The sequence below is a fragment of the Quercus suber genome, unplaced genomic scaffold, assembly GCF_002906115.3.
Source record: "Quercus suber isolate HL8 unplaced genomic scaffold, Cork oak 2.0 scaffold_10, whole genome shotgun sequence".
NCBI classification, from domain to species: Eukaryota; Viridiplantae; Streptophyta; class Magnoliopsida; order Fagales; family Fagaceae; genus Quercus; species Quercus suber.
Genome location: NW_027069476.1, coordinates 783,981 through 808,778, shown reverse-complemented (window position 1 = coordinate 808,778; position 24,798 = coordinate 783,981). Strand labels below are relative to the sequence as shown.

Below are 24,798 nucleotides of genomic sequence, written 5' to 3'. Positions count from 1 at the left end.
AGAATTTGAAATTCAAGTGGACAAAGTGTAAAATTTTAAATTACAAACAGAGTGAAAACGAACCATACCATAAGTAAATTTACTGTAATTATCCCATAATTAAATGTTGGGTAAAACATTATAATATTATTTTTGTGTTATGGTCCTTCATTTTGGTCTATATGCTTTGAACATAACGAAAAAAGTGATGAAGTACAACTGTCAATTAGGAGTAAGAATAAGCAGAAGAAGCCACTGGTTTCCACAATATGCTTTTTAAACTGTCACTAATCAATGCAAAGCCAAGCCAAGAGCCCATATAAAAGAAAGTCTTTTAGTCCTTGAGAGACATACTCTGCCACCATACAAATCCACTATTCATTCTTGTGTGTTAAGAAAATGGGAAGCGGTTCTCCATTATTTGTGTTAGCAGTAGTGCTTATAGGGATCCCATTTGGTATAAATGAAGCAAAACTGGCTTATGACTACTACAAGTATTCATGTCCAAACGTAGAAACCATAGTGAAGAGGGAGATGCTAAGCATTTTCTTGACTGATGCTACTGCACCAGCGGGCTTTCTCCGGCTAATGTTCCATGACTGCCAAGTCCAGGTGAGGTTACACTTCCATTTGCTCTTCTTTTTTTTCTCCTTTTACTAGTTTTTTTTTTCTTTTTAGGCTTTCCAAATCATACAAATTATGTCATTAAAATTTTTAATCTTGTATTATCAATGACTGGTAAAGTATGTGATAGTTGAATAAGAGATCTGGAGTTCAATTCTTGCCTATACAAAAAATTGATTGGTGTCTTAGTCTGATGATAAAAAGCTATCATTAAAAGCGGACGCATAAGTTGTGAAACTCTCTTAAAAAAAAAAAAAAAAAAAGTAAAGTAGTCATATTTTTTTGTTCCATTTGAAAATTGTCAAGAATTAAATTGACATGGACAGGTCATGGATGAAATCGAAGTAGAGTTCAAGGACCAGATCTTAGTTTTTTTTTTTTTGTAACTTTTTTCTTTGAAATAAATTCTTTCTACACCTATAAAACATTTAATCTAACTACATGACCTATCAGCATTTACTCGCTCATTTATCTCACAATAGTGGATTGTACATAAGTCACATGCCAGTGCCACACCTTTCTCTCAAAAAAAAAAAAAAAAAAAAGTCACATGTACATATGCCACACACCCAAGTTTTTACATGCATTAAATTTGCATCTATATATATATATATATATATGTCTGTCCTAACTCCTACTCCTATGTAACCAAATTTGTACTTCTAATTGTTGGACACCTTTTATTTTGCCCTAATTTTGTTCCTAGCCTCCCACTTATTCTTTTTGTCCCTCTAAAATGGCAAGGCAGTATTATCTACATCAAATTAGTATTTACAAAGAACCGTTTATTTGTTTCAAGGTGCATGATATCCCACCAAAAATAAGGCATACAATAAAACTGAGTGTGGCTCAGTATAATTGTGAATTGTGATACAAATATTGCTAGCTCCTTCCCTGAATCCTTACAGTGCTAGCTGATCCGCACAAAAGTTAACTTCTCTGTAAACATGTCTTACTCTAGCAAATAGGTTTCTACAATCAGTCCATATCTTCACAAATGTAACATGAACAGTTTGATCTATTACTAGTTAAAAAAACCTAATTAACCCATTCTTTAGAATTTTATTGATAACAAGCAACTTGATACCTATGTATTGTTATAGCCTCCAACCTATATAGAAAAACCTAGACCTGATTCGTGTGAAACACAAAATTAGGTTAGAAGCAGGAGAAATTTACCAAAAGATAATAAATGGAGAGAATTACAGAAATTAATATTACAGAGTCACTAACCTTAAGAAACATCCCAAAATTTTCATATATATATATATATATACACACACACATTATCTCTCTTATAATGTGTAAATCCTATAGTCGTATCATCGCACACATGTGAGAAGGAGGGTGTATATATTTGATGTATGAAATAGATTTCTCTTGTGTTGGGATTTAGGCAATTCGGCTTCCTCTTGTTCATGCAAGGCTTGGGTAACCTCTTCAACATCAATTGTATGTGCCTTCTTTTAAAGGCATGAATTAATCTTTTCCTGAAATATCTAGAACCTTTTAAACAAACACTACAAACCTGAAAACCTCTCAATTTCACGAGCTGCGTGAGTGAAGAAGAGAAACCAATAACAAGTCACCTAACTTACAAGTAAAGATTACTTTCTTTCCTGTTCTTGNTTAAATTACAGAGTCACTAACCTTAAGAAACATCCCAAATTTTCATATATATATATATATACACACACACATTATCTCTCTTATAATGTGTAAATCCTATAGTCGTATCATCGCACACATGTGAGAAGGAGGGTGTATATATTTGATGTATGAAATAGATTTCTCTTGTGTTGGGATTTAGGCAATTCGGCTTCCTCTTGTTCATGCAAGGCTTGGGTAACCTCTTCAACATCAATTGTATGTGCCTTCTTTTAAAGGCATGAATTAATCTTTTCCTGAAATATCTAGAACCTTTTAAACAAACACTACAAACCTGAAAACCTCTCAATTTCACGAGCTGCGTGAGTGAAGAAGAGAAACCAATAACAAGTCACCTAACTTACAAGTAAAGATTACTTTCTTTCCTGTTCTTGATCTCAAGAATAATCTAGCTTATCTTTCCTTATCTGCACTTTCCATGTACATGGTTATTTCATTATCTTTCATTCTTCTCTCTATTAGCTTCTAGGCCTACAGAGATTGTGCTAGCTTGAAGGTACATTCTCTCTCACACAAACTGAGTTTCAATTGCTATGATATACAGGGTTGCGATGCATCAATCCTGCTCGATTCAGACAATTCAAAACACAAACCCGAAATGGCTTCTTCAAAAAACTTCGCTATCAGAAAGCGGGAAACGATTGGCTACATAAAATCAATATTGGAAAATAAGTGTCCTGGAAAGGTGTCTTGTGCAGATATCATTGCTTTAGCTGCCAAGGAATCAGTGTCATTCTCAGGAGGACCCCATATTCAGATCCCTCTTGGAAGAAAGGACTCCACCACTTCTAGTTACCAACAGGCTGATGCAAGTCTTCCCCCACAAGGAATTAAAGTCCATGAATTAATTCATACTTTCGCCTCTAAAGGGATGAATCTTGAGGAGTCAATCGCTATCATCGGTAATGGACTAAATAATTTAAGAACTCCTACTTGTGCGTGTTTAAAAGAATAAGTTTAGGAAACACAAACTTTCACAACTTCTTTTTATCAGTGATGAGGTAACATGTTGTGATTAGTGTTAAATAAAAATGGTGTTAGTTATTATCACATGAAAAGAAAAAAAAAAGGTGATGTTGTTCCAATCAATATAAAGGAAACTTCATAGATAGAAATTTTTTTTTTTTTTTTTAATGAATACACAGACAGACATAATTGTCTTCCTCATAAGTATACTTTAAACATAGGTATTTTAATTAAGATTGATTAAATCTTGTCCACAGTGATTGGTTTACTATAATCTAACAGAATGTACCACTAGAAGTTTAAAATGTACACTATAATTTAAGTTCATCTTGTTTTTTTTTAACTTAAAATTGTTCTTTGCAGGTGCACATACACTGGGTGTTGGACACTGCATGAACATTGCTAGTAGATTGTACGATCCACAGCCTAATGGTCATATGCATTATGGATATGAGGCCTTCTTAAGATTTAAATGTCCTACAAGAGTTCCTTTATCAAACTTCACATTCGTTCCAAACGACATAACCCCCACGATATTTGATAACCAGTATTACAGAGATATTCTAATGGGTAAAGGCTTGTTTACTATTGACTCAAGCATCTCTACAGATCCTCGAACTGCACCCATTGTTAGACACTTCGCCATTGATCAGAACTATTTCTTCCAAGTCTTCTCTTCTGCGTTTGTCAAGCTTTCTTCAACCAATGTTCTAACTAAAGGGAAAGGTGAGGTGAGGATGAAATGCAGCCATATAAATATAAACTAGCCTCATCACACCTGATATGCATGTGCTCAGGGCCTTTTAATTTCCTCCAATATTTCATATGAAAAATTATATAGAAAATTGATTGATAAAAATAAAAATATATATTGTTAATTTGAGTATTTCATCTGCTTTGAAGACATGAAAGGAGTATCCAAAGTTTTTTTTTTTTTCTTTTTAAAAAGAGTTTAACAAGACACCAATCGGTAATTGGTGTAGACAGGAATTGAGCCTCAGATCTCTTATCAGAAACTTTATGAATTGAGCTAACTGAAATTCACGAGTATCAATATATATATATATATATAGAGAGAGAGAGAGAGAGGGAGAGAGAGACCAAAAAATAAACACATCCATGCACATCCAAAATAATAGTTTCAGTGTTTATTTTTTTGTGCTAGTTTCATCACTCTACATAATTGGACAAATGTGTAACTTCAAATTGGGATTAATGGAAAATTGATATTAAAAAAAACCTTTGAGAACGTAAACCTCAAATTTTAAAGGATATGGATAAGGGGTAAGGTTTAGGTCCAATGCACTGGACCCGTTGAGATGGTGACACATGTCCAAAAGTAAACACGTGTCATTATCTCAACGAGTCCAGTGCAACTGGACACCAGACCCAAACCTCATCCATGGATAAAGGGTTAGAAACTTTTTTTGTATTCAAAACAATAGTAATTAGTAATTATTTTTCAACTTTTTAAAATAAATAAAAATAATACTAATTAACGGGAAGCAATTATTCCATGAGAAGTGGTAACATGTTATACTTTGACTAACCTGAAAGAAAGAGAGTGCCAAAAAAAAAAAGTTGTAATAATACCATACTTACTAACGAGAGAGAGGGAAAAAAAGCTATTGAAACTATCTAAAAATACTATTCTATTTTCTTTATTAAAAAAAAATATTTTTAAATTTGAACTTGAGAAAGAAACTGGATGGAACAATGGTTTTTCAAATTTAGGATTTTTAAAATTAGTAATTTTACATATTTACCCCTATTATCTAAACATTTTAAATAAGTGAATTTTAGAATATTTTGATCATCCCAAATAAGAATCCAAATAGGAGAAACTTCTTAAATAATAATACAAATAGATTAAAGAAATTTGCTAGAAATTAATGTCATTTTTTTAACATTTGCTCCACTGTCTGTAATTTTTATTTATTGTCCTCTTATGATTTCATTGATTTTTTAAACACCTGGCTAGGTTTAACTTTTGTTTTTAATAATATATTATTGTATCAATGGACTCATACAACAGCATATATATATATATATATATAAAGTTTTCTTCTAGTTATGGCTAGTATATTAGAAGAACTTCAAGCAACAATCTTTGATAGTTGTATTTAACCAATATGAGTAGCCTGCTGAATTTAACATGAATGAAGCAATTCCTGTAATAAAATTTTTCTTACACCAAATACGCAAAATTTAGTCGATGCTAGACCTCAAATTATCGTAGGTAAGCCTAAAGGAAAAGAATGTTATGCAACTGATACTAAGTTAATGCGAGGTGAGGCCTTCTGACCATGCATGATTGCTTCATTCTAGGCCATACAAAATTAATCTACTCCTGCCTATGGTCGAACGTAACTCAGAATTGCTGTTTTGGGCATTTTCATCAGCCAACTCGTAAAAAATAAAACATTTAGAATATGAACAATTTTATGAACTACAAATTTGTAACCTTATAAAAAATGTAATGGGTCATACTGCTATAGTAATAATGCAATGAAGTTAAAACTACTCAAAAAAGATCTATCAGTGGGCATCAGCATGATTCATTGAAGCCCCTACGAACTATTTGATCCTACAACTATTATGATCCTACAACTCTTCGTCTCTGGAAGTAACTTTATGGTCCTACAACTCTTCGTCTCTGGAAGTAACTTTATGATCCTACAACTCTGTCTCTGGAAGTAACTTTACAGCTGCAGGTACGATTCTTTTTCTCTAGTCTCTAGTATCAATATAGGTCCTGTGTGTAATGTATTCTGTAAACCTTTAGCAGGCATTCCACTTGCCGCCCAAATTATAGTTTTAAACGCGTCACTAGATTGTTAGAGGGCTGTAAGAAGATATAAGCCATGAATTATGGGGGTGAGCCTAGCACTTCAGACTTCAGAGGTATCAGCGTGACCAACCACTCCATCACTCAAGAGGCGCATGGCAGCTCCCTGAGAAAATTTCCTAGCAAACAAAAAACAGGGAACAAGGCCAGAATTACTACGACACCATTCTGTTCGGAACTCGGTCTCATAGTATACATGGTTGATGTCCTGTTGAATTAAAACAGACAAGTTAAACAACAAAAGAGGGTAGAGGAAATGGAAATTTATATTAAAAAGAGCCATAATTTACACACTGCATGTATTACAGCTCACAATAAAATAAAAACCAATATAGTGATATAACACATTTAAAGTATGGATTAATAAAAGTAACAGATAACAGTTTTGTAGTAGAATCCCATTATTACAAAGCAGGAGAAATGAAGGTTACAGGGATCAATCAACAACTTTTTCACAAGCATATATATATATATATATATATAAGTTTTCTTCTAGTTATGGCTAGTATATTAGAACTTCAAGCAACAATCTTTGATAGTTGTATTTAACCAATATGAGAAGCCTGCTGAATTTAACATGAATGAAGCAATTCCTGTAATAAAATTTTTCATACACCAAATACGCAAAAATTAGTCGATGCTAGACCTCAAATTATCGTAGGTAAGCCTAAAGGAAAAGAATGTTATGCAGCTGATACTAAGTTAATGCGAGGTGAGGCCTTCTGACCATGCATGATTGCTTCATACTAGGCCATACAAAATTAATCTACTCCTGCCTATGGTCGAATGTAACTCAGAACTGCTGTTTTGGGCATTTTTATCAGCCAACTCGTAAAAAATAAAACATTTAGAATATGAACAATTTTATGAACTACAAATTTGTAACCTTATAAAAAATGTAATGGGTCATACTGCTATAGTAATAATGCAATGAAGTTAAAACTAATCAAAAAAGATCTCTCAGTGGGCATCAGCATGATGCATTGAAGCCCCTACGAACTATTTGATCCTACAACTCTTATGATCCTACAACTCTTCGTCTCTGGAAGTAACTTTATGGTCCTAAAACTCTTCGTTTCTGGAAGTAACTTTATGATCCTACAACTCTTTCGTCTCTGGAAGTAACTTTATGGTCCTACCTACAACTCTTCGTCTCTGGAAGTAACTTTATGATCCTACAACTCTTTGTCTCTGGAAGTAACTTTACAGCTGCAGGTACGATTCTTTTTCTCTAGTCTCTAGTATCAATATAGGTCTTGTGTGTAATGTATTCCGTAAACCTTTAGCAGGCATTCCACTTGCCGCCCAAATTATAGTTTTAAACGCGTCACTAGATTGTTAGAGGGCTGTAAGAAGATAAGCCATAACTTATGGGGGTGAGCCTAGCACTTCAGACTTCAGACTTCAGAGGTATCAGCGTGACCAACCACTCCATCACTCAAGAGGCGCATAGCAGCTCCCTGAGAAAATTTCCTAGCAAACAAAAAACAGGGAACAAGGGCAGAATTACTACGACACCATTCTGTTCGGAACTCGGTCTCATAGTATACATGGTTGATGTCCTGTTGAATTAAAACAGACAAGTTAAACAACAAAAGAGGGTAGAGGAAATGGAAATTTATATTAAAAAGAGCCATAATTTACACACTGCATGTATTACAGCTCACAATAAAATAAAAACCAATATAGTGATATAACACATTTAAAGTATGGATTAATAAAAGTAACAGATAACAGTTTTGTAGTAGAATCCCATTATTACAAAGCAGGAGAAATGAAGGTTACAGGGATCAATCAACAACTTTTTCACATTTTCCTTTAATGATTTTTTTCATTTACTTAAAGAAGAGGAAAATAAATTTGTATCATAACTCCATTTGCAGGGCATTATCCATCTCCATTCAAGAAACCCATTTTCACTTCCAACTATCCCCAAGTGCACCATAATTTTGTGCCATGAAGCAGTCCAAAGACCCAAGGCTTAAACAAAGAGTACTATACCATAAATCCAAAGGATGAAAATTTTAAATGAGAAAAATCACACTTTGTACATCCTTCTATCCATTGTTAAATATACAAGATCAACAATCAGAGGAAGTGAGGCAAAATGACTACCTTAATTTCCTTGATTTGTTTAGGGCCAGCATTTGCAAAATTGAATGTAAAAGGATGCCACCCTTTATGCTCCATTTTTGTAGCAGACTGGTTCCACACGGTATATGTTAATGTTCTTCGTTCAAGTTCACCTTCAAGATCACTCATCTAACGGGGAAGCATAAAGAAAAAAAAATGAATAATAGTGATCCCACCAGGAAATCATGATACTAGTGGACAACCAATCGACAAAGAGCACCACAATAAATGAAGCAGTCAATATTAAGTAAAAGATGGAGAGAAATCATTAGATAGAATTGATGAATAACAATGACAACAATGGCTAAAAGATCGCAACAACAACATGCTGCAAACATGTAACATTGATAAACATGTAACATTGATAAAAGGGAAATCTATGACATACCGCTAACAATGTCTGCACATAATGCTCATCTGGAATACAGTTATGCTGCTTCTGAAGTTTCTGCATTTGGTATTTGGGCCAAGATCAGAACAAATTATGATTCAGTTAAAGGTGTAACAGATATAATATTCTAATATAAGATAAAGGGAACTGTTGCAACATCTGCAAAATAATATATATAATAACCCTAAGCCACATTATATGAGATTTGCAACTTTCTTTCTGTTTTTGCATTTTATATGTATCTCACTTTATTTATTCCAGGCATATCCATTGTTCTTACTAGAAGAGAAAGAAAAAATACAAAAAGGGGCACAAACAAGTATGTGCTTGTAACTGGATTTCCTATGTTAAAGAACATGATGCTCTGTAAACTACCAGTCAATACTGGTTGCATATAAACTCTACTGTGTCAACATTAACCTCAAATTTATTTACTTAAACTAGAAATCTAGGAGGAAAAAAACTTGCTTTTTTTTTATAAGTATTTTTTAAAAATTAAAATATAGTGTTAATTAAATTGATTGGTAAGCAAGCTATCTTCTAATTCTTCTTCATCTATCAACAAAAATTGGCAATCAAGGATCACTTACAATATTCAGCTTTCCCTTTTTAACATCTACTGGCGGACGTCGCTGCAAAATGAGAAGCAGTTAAATAAGTTGTTGCATGATTTACCAAACCGAAATTTCAGAGCAGAAAAACAAGTTGTTGCATGATTAACCAAACTGAAATTCCAGCTTTGGACTACTATCTGTCAACTTAAAATTTTCTATTCAAATTTTCTGATGACTAGAAAGAAACAAGCTCAAAAGCATGCAAATACACACCAATGGCTCTAGATCAAACGACATTTGTTCTTTCCCATAAAAACAGTGTGAATAATGGGGTAATACGTGCAAGCCCCACTGGGTATGTTTGTAACTTAGCAATCATAGGCAAAGACAACAAAGAATAGCAAAGACAGCAAAATACATATAAAAAACACCGTCATGCTTGCGAAATAGTAAAGGCACATATCTTCATTTGTTGATTAGCAAAAAAAAATTGGTAAAAAAAAAAAGTTTCAATGGTGGACAAAAAGTTTATGCAGACGTAGCTTTCAAAACCTGTGTAAGTTTGCTAAAAAAACCCTTAATTTTCTTTTGACCGATCGCATAGAATCTCATTTGAAGTTTTGAGCACCACATTGGAGTAAGGCTCCACAAAAACTAATGCATATACAGTTTTAAAATTAAAATTGAGCCTACCCCACCACCACACACCCCCCCCCAAAAAAAAAAAAAAAAAACCTTCCCTCCAAGAAGAACAAAAGTATCATGATATAGATGTTCTATCCACAAGTAATACTCAAACAAAGAAAATTATAAAGGACGATTACCAGAAAAGGGATAAACTTCATATAAAGCACGCAATTACATACCTTGCAAAATTTCTTAAATGCTGAAAGAATCACCTCATCGTCTACAATGACTTCGGCATGGCTTCGAACTAAAGTGATCCACTGAAATCCCAAAATCAAAATCAAGTTAAAAGGTAAATTATGAATAAATAGTAATAAAAATGCTATCTTGATCCTCAGTCAAATAATGTTTTGATGACAAGGGTGGTGATGAAAATGATAATGAGATCTGAACAAGTAGTGCTTTTAAAACTGTTTATTCTGCTTTCCAATTAAGAAGATTGGCTCAGCAACCTACAAAGTGGAAGTGATGGTCTTTTTTTTTTTTTGTTTTTTGATAGGTAAGAAAAATTTGTATTAAAAAGGAGCTACTCCATCAAAGAGATGAAGTAAATGAAGGAAATATGTACAAGCAATAAAGGAAAACAAAACAACTTATGTACAAGAAAAAAGTGAATCTAAAAACAGCGGAAGGGATTTCGGAAGTGATGGTCTTTTAAAACTTTTTTTTTTTTTTTTTAGGGGGGAGAAAGTAGTTTCAAAGTTCAGCAAACAACAATCCTATGGATATTTACAGAAACTTCTTATATCCAAATTTCACACAATTTAATCTCCTAAATCTAAGCCAACTACACTAATGTTTTATCACATATAAGAGTACCAAAGTAAGAAAAGTTCCCAGGAAAATCAAACTTTACTTTTTGTCAAGTTACGAGCCATAGCTAACAAACAAACAAGCCACCATCTAACCCAAACCAACAATCCTACTAAAGCCAAACTACAAAGCACAAATAAAAACCAACTGACATAGAAACATTAAACAATATTTCTTTCAATAATCAACCACCAAAAGAAAATAAAATAAAATAAAAAAAATGAGACCTCAATACATTTAAATCAGCAATTGAAATGAAAGATAAATAACCTGGGACCCTTTTCGCCATTTCTCCTTTGGTATCACAGGTGACATCTTTGAGTTGTAGCGATTCTCCTTCTTATCAAGAAAGCTACAACAAGGAATAAAAGACTTAACATTTCTTCAATTGACAAAAGGGTAAAAAGAAAAGACTTTCTATTGATACTGAACCATCTAAAAAAAATCAGTGCTTTGCACCTTAACAATCAAAGCCCCCCATCTACCTGTCCACAAAACTCCTTGGAGAAGCCATCACGTAGTTGTATAACCCCCCCCCCCCCCCCCCCCCCCCCCCAAAAAAAAAAAAAAAAACCTTCTCTCCAAGAAGAACAAAAGTATCATGATATAGATGCTCTATCCACAAGTAATACTCAAACAAAGAAAATTATAAAGGACGATTACCAGAAAAGGGATAAACTTCATATAAAGCACGCAATTACATACCTTGCAAAATTTCTTAAATGCTGAAAGAATCACCTCATCGTCTACAATGACTTCGGCATGGCTTCGAACTAAAGTGATCCACTGAAATCCCAAAATCAAAATCAAGTTAAAAGGTAGATTATGAATAAATAGTAATAAAAATGCTATCTTGATCCTCAGTCAAATAATGTTTTGATGACAACAGGGGTGATGAAAATGATAATGAGATCTCAATACATTTAAATCAGCAATTGAAATGAAAGATAAATAACCTGGGACCCTTTTCGCCATTTCTCCTTTGGTATCACAGGTGACATCTTTGAGTTGTAGCGATTCTCCTTCTTATCAAGAAAGCTACAACAAGGAATAAAAGACTTAACATTTCTTCAATTGACAAAAGGGTAAAAAAAAAGACTTTCTATTGATACTGAACCATCTAAAAAAAATCAGTGCTTTGCACCTCAACAATCAAAGCCCTCCATCTACCTGTCCACAAAACTCCTTGGAGAAGCCATCACGTAGTTGTATATAAAGCTAAAGTTGTACAGAGGAACACAACTGCAATATAGAGAAAGCGAAATTCAGATGTCAATTAGGAGCCAAAACACTCTCGGGTCTTCAACAAAATAATAAAAATAGCCAATCTTTCATATAGCACAACATCAAATTGAGTCCGGTGATAATTGAAATCATTATTCTAGTCACATGCTGTTATACGTAAATTCATTTGATATAAGTGAACTCTGACCTATCAGATAATAAAATAAATCTCTGATTTGCTGGATCCTCAAGCGCTGCATCAAATAGCAACCTCTCTGCCTGGATCATACTCGATTCTCCCCATCCCACCTGCAATTCCCAATCACCCAAACCCAATACACATTCATGTCAAGCGCATCAAATTACCAAAGAGAAGATTAAAACAAAACTCCTTATCACTTCATTTCGCTTCCTACAATATACTAGAAAACAAGGGAAAATAAAAATTTTAGTCCAAAATTTTCCAATACTTGAACTGATAATTCAAATATCACTATTTAACTTAGTCCTTCCCCTGGAATCACCATTTTCCTTAGTTAGGATGTGTTTGTATGAGCTTATTTTGCTTTAAAAAATAAGTTACACCTACAAAAAGATCCAAACTTGTTCCCATTATTGGAAACTAAAACAGCATAATATAAGTAGATTTTCCCGCTTTTTATCTTCTATGTGGAGCACTAAGCAATGAAGCACATAAATTTAAACTACATGTATGTTTACTAAGCAATCAAACAGAGACATTTAAATAAATAAAAAATGAAAAATTTACTTCATTTCCGAGAAAATGTGAAGGTGGATTTGTCATTAACCAAGACTAATAATAATATTTAAAAAATTCCTCTCTACAGAGCCTGACAGTAACGAAATTCTTTTTCTTTTTTTTTTTTTGGTTTTCATTTTCATTCCTCGGTTTTCTCAGGAACCAAACAGAAGCTAAAAATTGAACAAAATTATGAAACATGGAAAATGAATTGAAGCAATTTAAGGGGGAAAAAAAAAGACCTGAATGCTATTCTTCAATTGTCGATCGCGAAAGAAAGTGGACCTCGATGTGGACTCATTGAAGACGAACCCGGGGGCCGAGTGAACATAGATCGAGAAGTTCGCGACGTCAGCATTCTGTGAATTTCAACAAAGCCAAGCGTTAAGCATAGGAAAATTCATACATTCATAAAATAAAATAAAATAAAAAAGAAAGAAAACCTCGAAGAAAGAGTCCCAAAGAAAATCGAGAGGGAGATTGCGACGAGCGAGAAAAAGGAAGGCGATCTTGGGGACGCCGTCGAATTTAAGGCGAAGTAGTCGGTGACGAGACGGAGACGACGAGGAGAAGGAGATATCGGGAGGCGAATGTCGAGAGTGGAAGGTGAAGAGAGCGAAGAGAGTGAGCGCCACGGAGAGGAAAAGCAACAGCTTCAGCTTCCACTGACACTTACAGTTACAGCTCCACCACCTTATTACTACGTGTCTCCACCACGCTATTGCTGCGCCCTTCTTCGTCGTCATAGCTTCTCCTCCTCCTCCTAATCCTTTTTTTAAGAATTATGAACAAATCCCCAAAACAGAATCAGATTAATAGTATTTTAATTATTAAATACAATTAAAGAGCGAAAGAGAGAGACATACATTGAAGGAGCGGTGGTGCATGGAGTTGATGAGAGAGTCTTAACTCTTAAGACTTGAGGCTTCTTTCGCTTTCTCTCTAATCTCTATATTTTACTGTTCCGTGTGTAATCCGAGTTTGGAGCTTGTAATTGTCGAGAAAAAGTGGAAAGGAATGGAAGAGTTTGGAAATTGAAATTGAAAACGGAAAGTGTTTTAAATAGTGAGAGAGAGAGAGAGAGAGAGCAACAGGTGTCGTGTAGTTGTAGTTGTACAGCAGTTTCCAAATTGTTTGATAGGAGAGATATACGGAGCCTATGGGGCCCGTGACATGTGCGGGCCACACAAAAAAAAAAGGTGTTTTAAATAAAAGTCTTTAACAAGTCTACCATTTGAGTTAACCAGATGCCACCGCCTAATAATGTAAAACCAAGGCCAACAACGCGTCGTCAACACCCAAGTATACGTATCAATTCAATTCTTTTCTTTTTTAATTTTTGAGTAGAGTGACAGCAAAGTAGATCTTTTCTTTTTCTCTTTTTTTTTTTCCCTTTTTTTATTTTTTGGGGTTTTGTCTCGCTCTCTTTGTGGTTTGGTAGAAGAGAATGATGTAAATGTTGTACTTTGCTGAGATGCATCAAAGTGAAGGAAAAATTAAAGGACGTTGATGGGAGCTTGATTATTTTGACCAAGAATAAAGGTTCTTTTAATAAGACATCTTAAAATTCAAAATTCAGTTTTTTTTTTTTTAAAACAATCCTTTTTTCAGAATGAACTATATATATATATATATATAAAACAAAACAAAATATATATATATATAAAACAAAACAAAAAAAAGTGTAATATAGAGCAGTAATAAGTGAGTTTGATGTTATTAGGTGACCTTTCCAAGTATTAATAAGGGTGTTTGGTGTGTGGTCAACCTGTCCTTTAACTACCTAAAAATGATTTCATATGGGAATCAGAAGAAGATATCGACCAAGACCTTTCTCTTATACAGTTCACACTGTGGGACTTTTCATTGGACCGAATGCTCCAAAGGAGATTGACTTGCCCTATTTTTTATATTCTGTGTTTTAAAATTTAATGGGTTGCCCGCCAAGCACGCCATCACTAATGCTAATCATACCATATAGATTTTATAAACTATATATAAAATACCCTGAGAATGACAGAATCCATAATTGTTTGGCTGATGACCATTAAAAATAATACAAAAGCATGAATGACAGCAAAGAAACTTAGTGGACAACCTTAATCGATTCGCAAAGGTCAACCAAAAACCCACCCACAAACCTGTATCAGCTGGAAAAGAAACCAACTGCAGTATAGGATGAAAAGGTGCTACTGCCTAACCAACAAGATTACATCTATGATCATACATTCATGAATTGGTGCACAAAAACCCATTGCTCGCATATAAATTTCCAGGCATTACTGCAAGGTCATAGAGGATTTGCATTGCAGGGCAAGATACAAAGTTGGTGGGTAAGTGTGAAGTCATGGCCACTTCTTCCAGGTTGAAATGAATAAGCATCACCAACCCCTACAAGGGGTTGAAGAGGGCTATCGGGCACCAACCTTGATGTTTTCACGGTCCAAGATAACATTCAAGATCTTGCCAGGGACATAAATTCTCTTTTTGATTGACTTCCCAGCCAAATATTTTGAGAGTTTTTCATCCTTCGATGCTAACTTGAAAGCATCCTCCTCTGTACATGCTTCTTCAACCTGGATGGTACCCCTTGTCTTGCCATTGATCTGAACTGGTAAGACGATAGTCGAATCCTTTAAGTAAGCAGGGTCAGCCTGCAAAAGAACATATCAATATATTGGTCATCATTAAGATAAAAGTTCTGTCTTGCACTTCATACCACTAGTGTCTCCACATTACAGACTAGCAAGATATAAAGAACACTCATTTCCCCTCATCATTTGGGCCACAAGAGCTCAATCTATGTCATTCTAGAGGATCAGATTTGAGCATCTAGGTGCTACTTCATCTGTTGTCCAAAAGTCATAATATATTCTCCTGACATAATTTTCACCAGAGAATAAACTGTAAAGCCATATGACTTCCTCACTTTCACATGCATATAAGGGTTCGAGTATGTTTGTGGCTGTGTTTTTGTGTGCATATATATGTACATGTGCCCCTCTATATTCCAATACTTCCACTTTACCTACATTACCAATAGTTGTTCAGTTATGATAAATCAACAGTTAATGATCCAACTAAAAAATAAAGAAAATCAATGGTTATTGAGGCATTATGCATGCCGGTTAACTCAGCCCATGTTATAGACAAAGTTTGAAGGGGTCAAATATTGATGGTCATTGGATGTAAGGGAACTCAAAGATTCAAAATAAAAGTCAACTTCCTTAAGCTCAAAGTTCATTTGAATTATTCCCAAATGGAGCATATTTTTTCAACTATATCATAATAGTTTATTGCAGCACTTTGATAAAAATTAATCATCATGGCAAGATATCTCCCAAAAAAAAAAACATATTTGACAACTTCCACACAGATTATCTTAAGTTCTCTATCATCAAGCTTGAAACAAGTTGCTGAAGGAATGGTGATGGCTAAACAAATATTAGGTGGAGGCATGGACCTGCACATATGTTCTATCAAAGTGTGAAAAAAAAACCATGAAAAATGACAGCTATACAATATAATCATGAGGATACCTAAATACTCAAAACCTATAAATTTATTCCACAATATATGAATATTGGCTAATCAGAAAGTATCCTGAAGGCCATTAAGAATTAGAAGATATTTGAAAATTAAATTAATAAGCCACTCAAAACTCCAAATAATTTTAAAAGATAACAAAATAATACCTTAGGGAAAGGTTCATATGCGAGTGATGTTGAGTGTCCTAGACGTAACCAAAGCTCCTCTGCCATGTGAGGCGCATATGGTGAAAGCAACAAAACAAATGCTTCAAATATTGATCTCGGATGTTTATCCCACTAAATATATGAAAGAAAAAAAAAATGATCAGACCAATAAGAGAACCAGAAATTGAGATAGAACTAAAATTGGGGGTTGGGGGTGTATTCTTCCAACCATCAACAAGATCATGAAAAGTAATATTGCAAAGTGTTGCTTCTAATGAGACAATGTATTAAAATTTTTCTCCCTATGCTTATTGACATTCTTAATCCACTAAAGTTTTTGACCCCTAAAAAAATGAAGTATCTTCAAACTATAAGCAGAAAGTTCAAATAAATCTTTCTGCCTTGGTTAGAAAATTAAAAGTTGATCCAAAATGAAAATTTACAAGTTAGTTCTAAAACTTTCACAGAAAAAAACCTTATATGCTGCATTAATGAACTCCATCATTGCAGAAATTCCAGTGTTGAACCGTGTCCCTTCAATTTCGTCTGTTACCTGCAACTCAGAATCAATACTCATTGGTTAGAGGATTCAGGATTCTTAAATGTATAGATGCCAGAAACTTTTTTAAAATATTGCACCAATTCTAGACAGGTGTCAAACTCAGAACCCTCATGAATTCTGGTAGAAAGTCCTACTGCATCAATGATCATGAATGATGAACTAACATTACCAAGGTGGTAGGCTATTTGGTTATCTATTTACAAGCTTTAAATACTTTATTATGCACCTTAAGCCCAACAGAATCATGCATACATTTGCACGCTAGCCCTTTTTGGAAAAAAAATATATATTCAAGCAATCAGGCATCTACAACATGTACAAGTATACTAAAAACCATGGTTTATTACTGGTAGTAATACCCCGGCTGTGCATGCTACCCATCCCATACAGACGTATCACGTATGTGACACATGCCATATGGCTCTCACTTGAGAGATTCCAACCACCAAAGATATCTGCTTTATGTAACTCTAGTATTCTCCATTAAAAATAAAGAACATTGTTAACATGCACTCTTTTATAACAGCTTTGTTTCATATCAGAGTACAAATTTATCTTACCCATCCTATGCCATAACACATGATAGTTTCCCACAGGTAAGACCATATCCAAGTCTATGCAGCAAATATGTGTTTACTTAATACAATACAAGTAAAATATGGTTGTGCGGATGCATTCTTCTAAGTCAAACTACATTTAAATTAAGTGATTCACAAGTGTCAAAAGTAGTTGTACAGATTGAAATGAATCATGTCCAAAAGAAAACTTATAGAGGAGCAACCAAAACACATATTAAAAAGAAAAACTATAATCACAGAAGTTGAGATGTGACCTTAGCAATGCATTTATGGAGGGAACGAAGTTGTTCCAGAGTAGGTTCTTCATCAATTGCCACTGTGCCATCCCTGAATGTACCATCAGGTGAAGGTGAACCAGCAATCAGTCTCCAAGTTCTTCCTAAAAATCGATGAACACCTTCAATACCACTAGTATTCCAAGTTTTTGAGTCCCTAGAAGCACAATAAAGAGCAACATTACGTAAGAAACGAGAATATTTTTGTCAGTGCTCTTTATTTAGAAGCATGGCTTAAATTGACAGAGAGATCAGAAAATTCTGTTCCAGATATGATAAAAACAAAACACTCAAAGGAAAACCTACCTTAAAGGTCCCATGAACATTTCATACAGGCGAAGAGAATCTGCACCATACTCAGAAACAACGTCATCAGGATTCACAACATTTCCCCTACTTTTACTCATTTTGTGAGCACGAGCAACCAAACGAATTTTTGGATTGTCTTTCAGGACAAAAGAATCCCCAGATTTCACAACCTACATAAGAATTATGATTTTGTCAAAAGGGTGGAGAAAGTGATGCCAGATGTCAGCTTCATCCCTTTACTAGAAGTGAAGGAATGCATTAAGATTGAAAAAAGATTTTTAGAAGCACCCAGAACATACTTTCTCCTCAGGAATTCTTTCTTGAATAGCTTCACCCAACATATCAGCAGAGTCCGCAGATATAAAATTTCCATCTGAATCTCGGAAAGCCATATATTGTACCTGCAACCTGAATTATTAGTAACATGTAATGATGGAGAATTGCTTTATTATGCTTAAGAAACTACACATACTTCTCCAAGGATGATTCCCTGGTTTATGACACATTGGAAGGGTTCCTTGGTGGACACAACACCAATGTCATAGAGAACCTGAGATAGAGAAATGTGAATCAGATTCAATTTTAAGTATTGCAACAAAAAAAGGAAGGGGGGGAGGGAACATTTGACTATCGGGCAGCATCACTCAGTTCCAACAACTCCTAGCTCCATTTGGATTTGTCAAGCTAATGAAAACTATCAACAAGAATGAGACTCACCCACAAGCAAGCAAACTTATTTAGAGAAATCATAATTTCACAATAAATGAAAATTTGCTTTTATCCTAGACTTCAACCGCAAGAATGATTTTAATAGATGATAACAGACTTGGCAGTTCCAGAAACAGGTGCAATATCCAGTAGATCACAAGGATTGTGCCAAAGGGAAGTTGAATAATAGCATGTTCACAAACCTTGTGCCAGAACCTGGAATAAAGTAAATGAAGAACTGCATGTTCAGCACCACCAACATACACATCAACAGGGCTCCAATACCTGCAGATGAGAATATGCTTCAAAAGCTAAGCAACTAAATCATGTTAAGCTAAAAAAATTAAAATGCCACAGATTAATCATGTAGAGAAAAATACATTAAGGGAAATACACATTTTGTTGGTAAAAACCACTCTTACCTTTCTTTTTCCTTATCCACCAATTCTTTTGAATTACTAGGATCCATAAATCTCAAATAGTACCTGGGCATGGGTAATAAGAGTATAAGATCCCAACTCTCCAAAGAATTTTATATTTGAATTTGAGTAAGTAAAAAGGTCCTGCATATGACACACAAAAAGTATTGAAAAGATAACAACAATAATACTTCCATTCAATCTCACCCCACAATCATCCTAAAACTAACCGTTCTAATTAAAATTCAGACCCTATTAAACATTATAACCATTGACAAAAAAAATAAACAGCTAAAAAAGAGTATCAACCAATTAAAATTCAAACTACTGAACATCATAAGCAAACCATTACCAACAAGAACCAGCCCATTGTGGCATGGTGCTTGTTTCTCGTGTAGCAGGTTTTCCAGATGAAGGATCCATTGTTTTTACCTGCAAATCATTCACAAAATTGAAGGTGTCAAAAGCTAAGGAATGCTAAAGGACTGGTCAAAGTGCCACTCAAAAATAATTAGAGAAACTGAGAAGAGACCAATCAGAACTATCTCAAAGATTGAACAACACATAGCTACCTTAGCAATTCATTCACAACTCCAAAACCTGTCATAAGGGCTTCTATTATCAGATTTGTGGCAGTGACATTAGGCAGATTATACTTGGATACATGTTTCAGGAGTTTGTAAGTATTATGCCTCTGTAGATATGAATTAACACAGTTTCACAGCAACTCAAATTGATGTTTCCATGGGTCCATATCCATTGCTGGCAATTGATATGAAGGTTGAAATTCTAAAAGCATCCCAATGAAAATCTTGACAAGCTTTCATTTTTTTAACTCTATTTTTCAGCATCCAAATTAACAAAATCATGCATCTGGTAGGATTATTGTTTAGTCTTTTAGTTGAACAAAAGTTAAACTAATACCTTCCTATTCCCATCCCAGCTCTTTACAGCCTGTATCAAAGCCTAAGGCAGGATTACCAATTAATCATTAAACTACTCTGATATTTTCATTAAAGGTTAAGAATAAAATAAATTTAAAAGGCATTTTTCTTTTTCTTAGAGAAATATATTATAAACCTGCAAAAAATGCACCCGGAATTTTGAGGTTTAAATAGATTTTAACTTTGTTGATGATTAACAATAAGATTATTATGTACCTCACCAGAACCATAAATATGTTGAAAAATAAAGACACCAAAACATATATACAGAGTAAATGAGAGAGAGAGAGAGAGAGTTAAAATTACCCAAGACACTGCTTTTGATAGTGGTGGTTCCCCTGTTCCGGTAGGAGTGAAATCATCCAACTCTGGTAGGGTAAGAGGCAGTTCAGTTTCAGGAAGTGGAATAGTCTCACCAGTTTCATCCAAGAAAATGACTGGGATAGGTTCCCCCCAATAACGTTGCCGAGCAAAAAGCCAGTCCCTCAACTTGTAGTTTACCTAAAGAAAGACAAGTTTGAGATAATGCAAATTATATCATACATATAAGAGGTATTATACACCACCCCCACCGCCTCAGCCCTCCCCCCCCAAAAAAGGAAACCTCTCAGCCCTATCTTTAAACTTCAGATAAACTAAGAAAGGCACCTTTTTCTTCCCATTTCCAGTTCTGTCAGCCCACTCAATGACTTTAGAAGCAGCTTCTTTGCTGGACAAGCCATTAATGTCAAGCCCCAACATAGAATTTGATGAATTTATAATCAGGCCTTGACCCGGAAAAGCAGATCTAGAATCAGTGAGACTTTTATCCTCTGGTGTCACAACCCAACGAATTGGAATGTCATACTTCAAAGCAAACTCATAGTCACGAGTGTCATGAGCAGGTACAGCCATAATTGCTCCTGTTCCATAACTGCACCAATAACGAAACATTAGCATTGCAATCATATTAAATAAAAACTCTCCAAAAAATGTTAACAATTCCATTAAATATATTTGCATAACATGACATATAATCAACTAGTCTATATCATAATATATAATATATACGAGTAAAAGTTGTGGCATCAGCGTACATGCATCTGCCAACAGATGAATTGCTGTCAATAAGGAAAGAGATGAAGTATGAGGCAAACACACCTCCCAAGGACATAATCAGCAACCCATATAGGAATAGCTTCCCCATTAGCAGGATTTCTTGCATAACAACCACTAAAAACCCCAGTTTTTTCCTTCTGAAGTTCAGTCCTTTCAAGGTCACTCTTCCTTGAGGCCAGGTCTATATATTCCTCCACCTGTGCTCAATATTGTTGTCTTCTAATTAGCCATGGTAAAGAAATCTTTTGAGACAAATTAGGGAAAGAAACATAATCACATACATATTTGCTCTGCGCCATGGATACCAGTGATGGCAACAAAGTATGCTCCGGTGCCACAACTAAGTAGCTGCAAACAAACAACTGATAAGAATGAATCCTAATCTAGGGACAGTTGTGATTAAAAAAAAAATTAAAAATTAAAAATTAAAAATAATAATAATAATAATAATAACAAATAATAAATAAATAATTACTCTCTAGTTATACCCAATGCATGAAAGTCATGAAATACAGGCAACAATAAAAAGGAGTAAGAGGATTACGTAGCCCCAAAGATGGTATCAGGCCTTGTAGTAAAAACTGTAATCTTTATATTTCTTTCCTGTCCATCACTGTCAAGAACATAAAATTCCATCTCGGCCCCTTCAGACCTCCCTATCCAATTTCTTTGCATGTCCTTTACACTTTCAGGCCAGTCTAAGTCATCTAAATCTTCAAGAAGACGATCAGCATATGCAGTAATCTTGAGCATCCATTGCCTCATTGGCTGCTTGGTAATAAACAATGACACTGTAAAATTATAAAACCATTCAAAAACTGCAAATAAGAGAGGAAACTTTATAAAACAGACTCATGGCTTCTAAAAGATAGATGCATTGAACCAGCATACCTTTCTTGTAACTGGATGACCCCCCCGTTCACTAACACCATCTATCACCTCCTCATTTGCCAAGACAGTGCCAAGAGCAGGACACCAATTGACTGGCACTTCAGCCTGAACATGTACTAAGTACACTATTAGATCTCTTTTATAATTGGATTCAAAAAAAAATAATGCCAGCAAGATTTTATTTTACCTGATATGCCAATCCTCTCTTTAACAACTGAAGAAAGATCCACTGTGTCCATTTATAATATTCTGGTTCTATTGTAGAAAATTCACGATCCCAATCATATGAAAACCCTAATGATTTAAGCTGTAAAGCAAATAAGATGCAAATACATGAGAAAAAACTTCACACAATCTGCCAGAACTATGCTATATGTGAGGCTGAATGATTAAATGAAAACCAAAATACTAGCATCAAAATTTAAAAGTGCAAGCAAAGACTATCATGCCTCTAAGTGTTATAAATCCTCCAATAATTAAACATCATGCTGAACCACTACTACTAAAAATCAGATCAGATTAACAATCGTCCATATCGCACCTAGGTTTAACATAACATGGTACCATAATTAAAATATCAAATGTATGCATACAAGTTTTGAAGTACGTCTTTGAGTCACACTCAAGTGATTCCAGACCAGTAACTAACTCTTAGAACTTGAAAGAATCCCAATGGAATTCAATGCCCCATAACCAACATTGATCTATAGATTGCGAATTCCTAAAATCACTATTCATTACTAAATGCATGCTTTAGGCATTAGAGTTACTAAGAAACAGAAAGAACATTACATCACCTGAGAACGAAAGCTGTTGATATTCCTAAATGTGGTGATATTTGGGTGAGTTCCAGTCTGTTGGTAGTAACCAATAAACAAATGTGCATAAGCACCACATAAACTCAATATAGTGAGTAGCACATATATATCACAACAGAAAAACAAACCTGAATTGCATATTGCTCTGCAGGCAATCCAAATGCATCCCATCCCATTGGATGCAAAACATTGTAACCCCGCATGCGTTTGAATCTAGCAAGAATGTCAGTGGCAGTATACCCCAGTGGATGGCCAACATGTAATCCAGCTCCACTGCATCAGTTGATGAAAATGAGCACGGAACCTCAGTCACAACCACCCAACTCACAAAATTTACATTATTTAAATTACAACAATTAAAAATGGGATTAAGAAACCAGTCAATCTAAATTGTTTATTCCCAGCATAGTTACTATAGAAGCCTCAAGCAGCGAATATTTCATTGATCAAATTGCACAAAAGATACTAACTAAAACTGTTTCTTCACAATTTTACATGCTTAATCCTATAAATAATTTCAGACACATAAAAAATCAAATAACCCAAATTGGCAAACAATCCCAAATGCCTAATCCTAAAACTTTTAGCTAGTAACAGATAGCATTACAACTTTTATCAATCAAAACTACAAACATAGAGTAAATTAAAAAAAAAATGGGTATTTGCTCTTTCACATTCTTAATTACTTGTGCATCAAAAAAAGATATAACATTTGAGAGAAAAAAGAAAGACCTGGGATAAGGAAACATGTCAAGAACATAGAACTTAGGCTTGGAAGTGTCAATTTCATCTGGGGTTCGAAAAGTTCGATTCTCCTCCCAATAACGCTGCCACTTGGGCTCGATTTCGAGAAAAGGGTAAGCCTTTTTCACCACAAGCTGCTTATCTTCTTCCACTTCATTCACTCCTCGAGTCACCGAGCTTCTGACAACACTTGCATGGCTGAAGGAGAAGCTACTCTTCTTCTTGTTACACAAGCTGAGACAAAAAGAGCTTTTCTTGATGGTGAAGGAATTTCTAGAGTGAAGTGTTTGTAATTGTGTGGGAAAGAGAAATGTGTGTGAGCGTGGTGGAAGTGGCTGGATTTGTATATGAGTCTCTAGTAAATGCTTGCTCATTTCGCATTAACACTTTGAAAAGAGGAAGAACAAGATTTAGGGAGTGTGTTTGAGAGTCGCAAGAGTGGCCTAGGATTTAAGGAAAGGAATTATGAGATAATGTAATTCTGGCGTTTTAAAACTGATTGGCTGCACTGGTCTTAGTGATTGAAGTTTTGGGTCCAAGTCCAAGGATGGAGTTTGGACTTAACTAGTGAATTTAACATGTGGGTCTTTAGAATGTAAGGATTGGGCTCTCCCCAACCCATTTTCCCTTTTCTTTTCTTTTTTTTTCTTTTTTTCTTTTTTTTAGGGGGGGGGGGTGGTGGTGGGTTTGTGGTTTGGATGCTTTCTGAGTAAAATTTATTTAGTGTGCTTAGGTTTTTATACCTTTATGAGGACATTTATTCTATGAACAATAATTTCATAAGAAGCTGAGATGTCAATTTACCATAAACTCAATGAAGTTTTGTTGTTTCCGTAGACTTTTTGCTATAAATATACCACTTGGCATTAGCTTATAAACTCAAGTCCTCAATCTATGAAGAACGTTTAATAGTTTAGTTTTTGAAGGAGTGTAGTCTTTTTGAGAATCAAAAGCTATCACAACTAAAAAGTTACTCAAAAAACAAAGAAGAGTGAGTCTAGTATGGAGAGAGGAGAGAGCAGTTAGGTGTAGTGAATAGGTTGACACGAATTAGACTATACAAAGATAGTGGGTTCCACAACTTAAGTGTATTTACAATATTGCCATCAG

General features: G+C 34.6%; 3 protein-coding genes across 3 annotated transcripts; 1 reads left to right on the top strand and 2 right to left on the bottom strand.

Moving 5' to 3' along the window:
• The first annotated feature begins 291 nt into the window (after positions 1-291).
• LOC112004009 (peroxidase 29) lies at positions 292-4,123 on the top strand. Its single transcript, XM_065777602.1, has 3 exons — positions 292-591; positions 2,816-3,173; positions 3,601-4,123. The coding sequence occupies exons 1-3, from the start codon at positions 379-381 to the stop codon at positions 4,002-4,004; spliced, it is 975 nt and encodes a 324-aa protein (XP_065633674.1). The 5' UTR covers positions 292-378; the 3' UTR covers positions 4,005-4,123.
• A 2,794-nt stretch (positions 4,124-6,917) lies between these two features.
• On the bottom strand, positions 6,918-13,728 carry LOC112004005 (glycosyltransferase BC10). The gene is made up of 11 exons (XM_065777607.1): positions 13,514-13,728; positions 13,091-13,416; positions 12,890-13,006; positions 12,096-12,196; positions 11,834-11,905; positions 11,620-11,701; positions 11,369-11,449; positions 9,200-9,241; positions 8,607-8,666; positions 8,201-8,347; positions 6,918-7,647 (listed from the first exon to the last, which is right to left on the bottom strand). The coding sequence occupies exons 2-11, from the start codon at positions 13,391-13,393 to the stop codon at positions 7,483-7,485; spliced, it is 1,170 nt and encodes a 389-aa protein (XP_065633679.1). The 5' UTR covers positions 13,394-13,416; positions 13,514-13,728; the 3' UTR covers positions 6,918-7,482.
• An 897-nt stretch (positions 13,729-14,625) lies between these two features.
• Positions 14,626-24,162, bottom strand: LOC112003990 (leucine--tRNA ligase, chloroplastic/mitochondrial). The gene is made up of 20 exons (XM_024036220.2): positions 23,677-24,162; positions 23,073-23,217; positions 22,924-22,980; positions 22,314-22,433; positions 22,127-22,231; positions 21,780-22,003; positions 21,517-21,583; positions 21,278-21,432; positions 20,786-21,050; positions 20,444-20,638; positions 19,546-19,625; positions 19,197-19,259; positions 18,978-19,059; positions 18,539-18,616; positions 18,366-18,467; positions 18,064-18,236; positions 17,737-17,914; positions 16,818-16,895; positions 16,343-16,474; positions 14,626-15,301 (listed from the first exon to the last, which is right to left on the bottom strand). The coding sequence occupies exons 1-20, from the start codon at positions 24,060-24,062 to the stop codon at positions 15,059-15,061; spliced, it is 2,928 nt and encodes a 975-aa protein (XP_023891988.2). The 5' UTR covers positions 24,063-24,162; the 3' UTR covers positions 14,626-15,058.
• Positions 24,163-24,798: the final 636 nt, after the last annotated feature.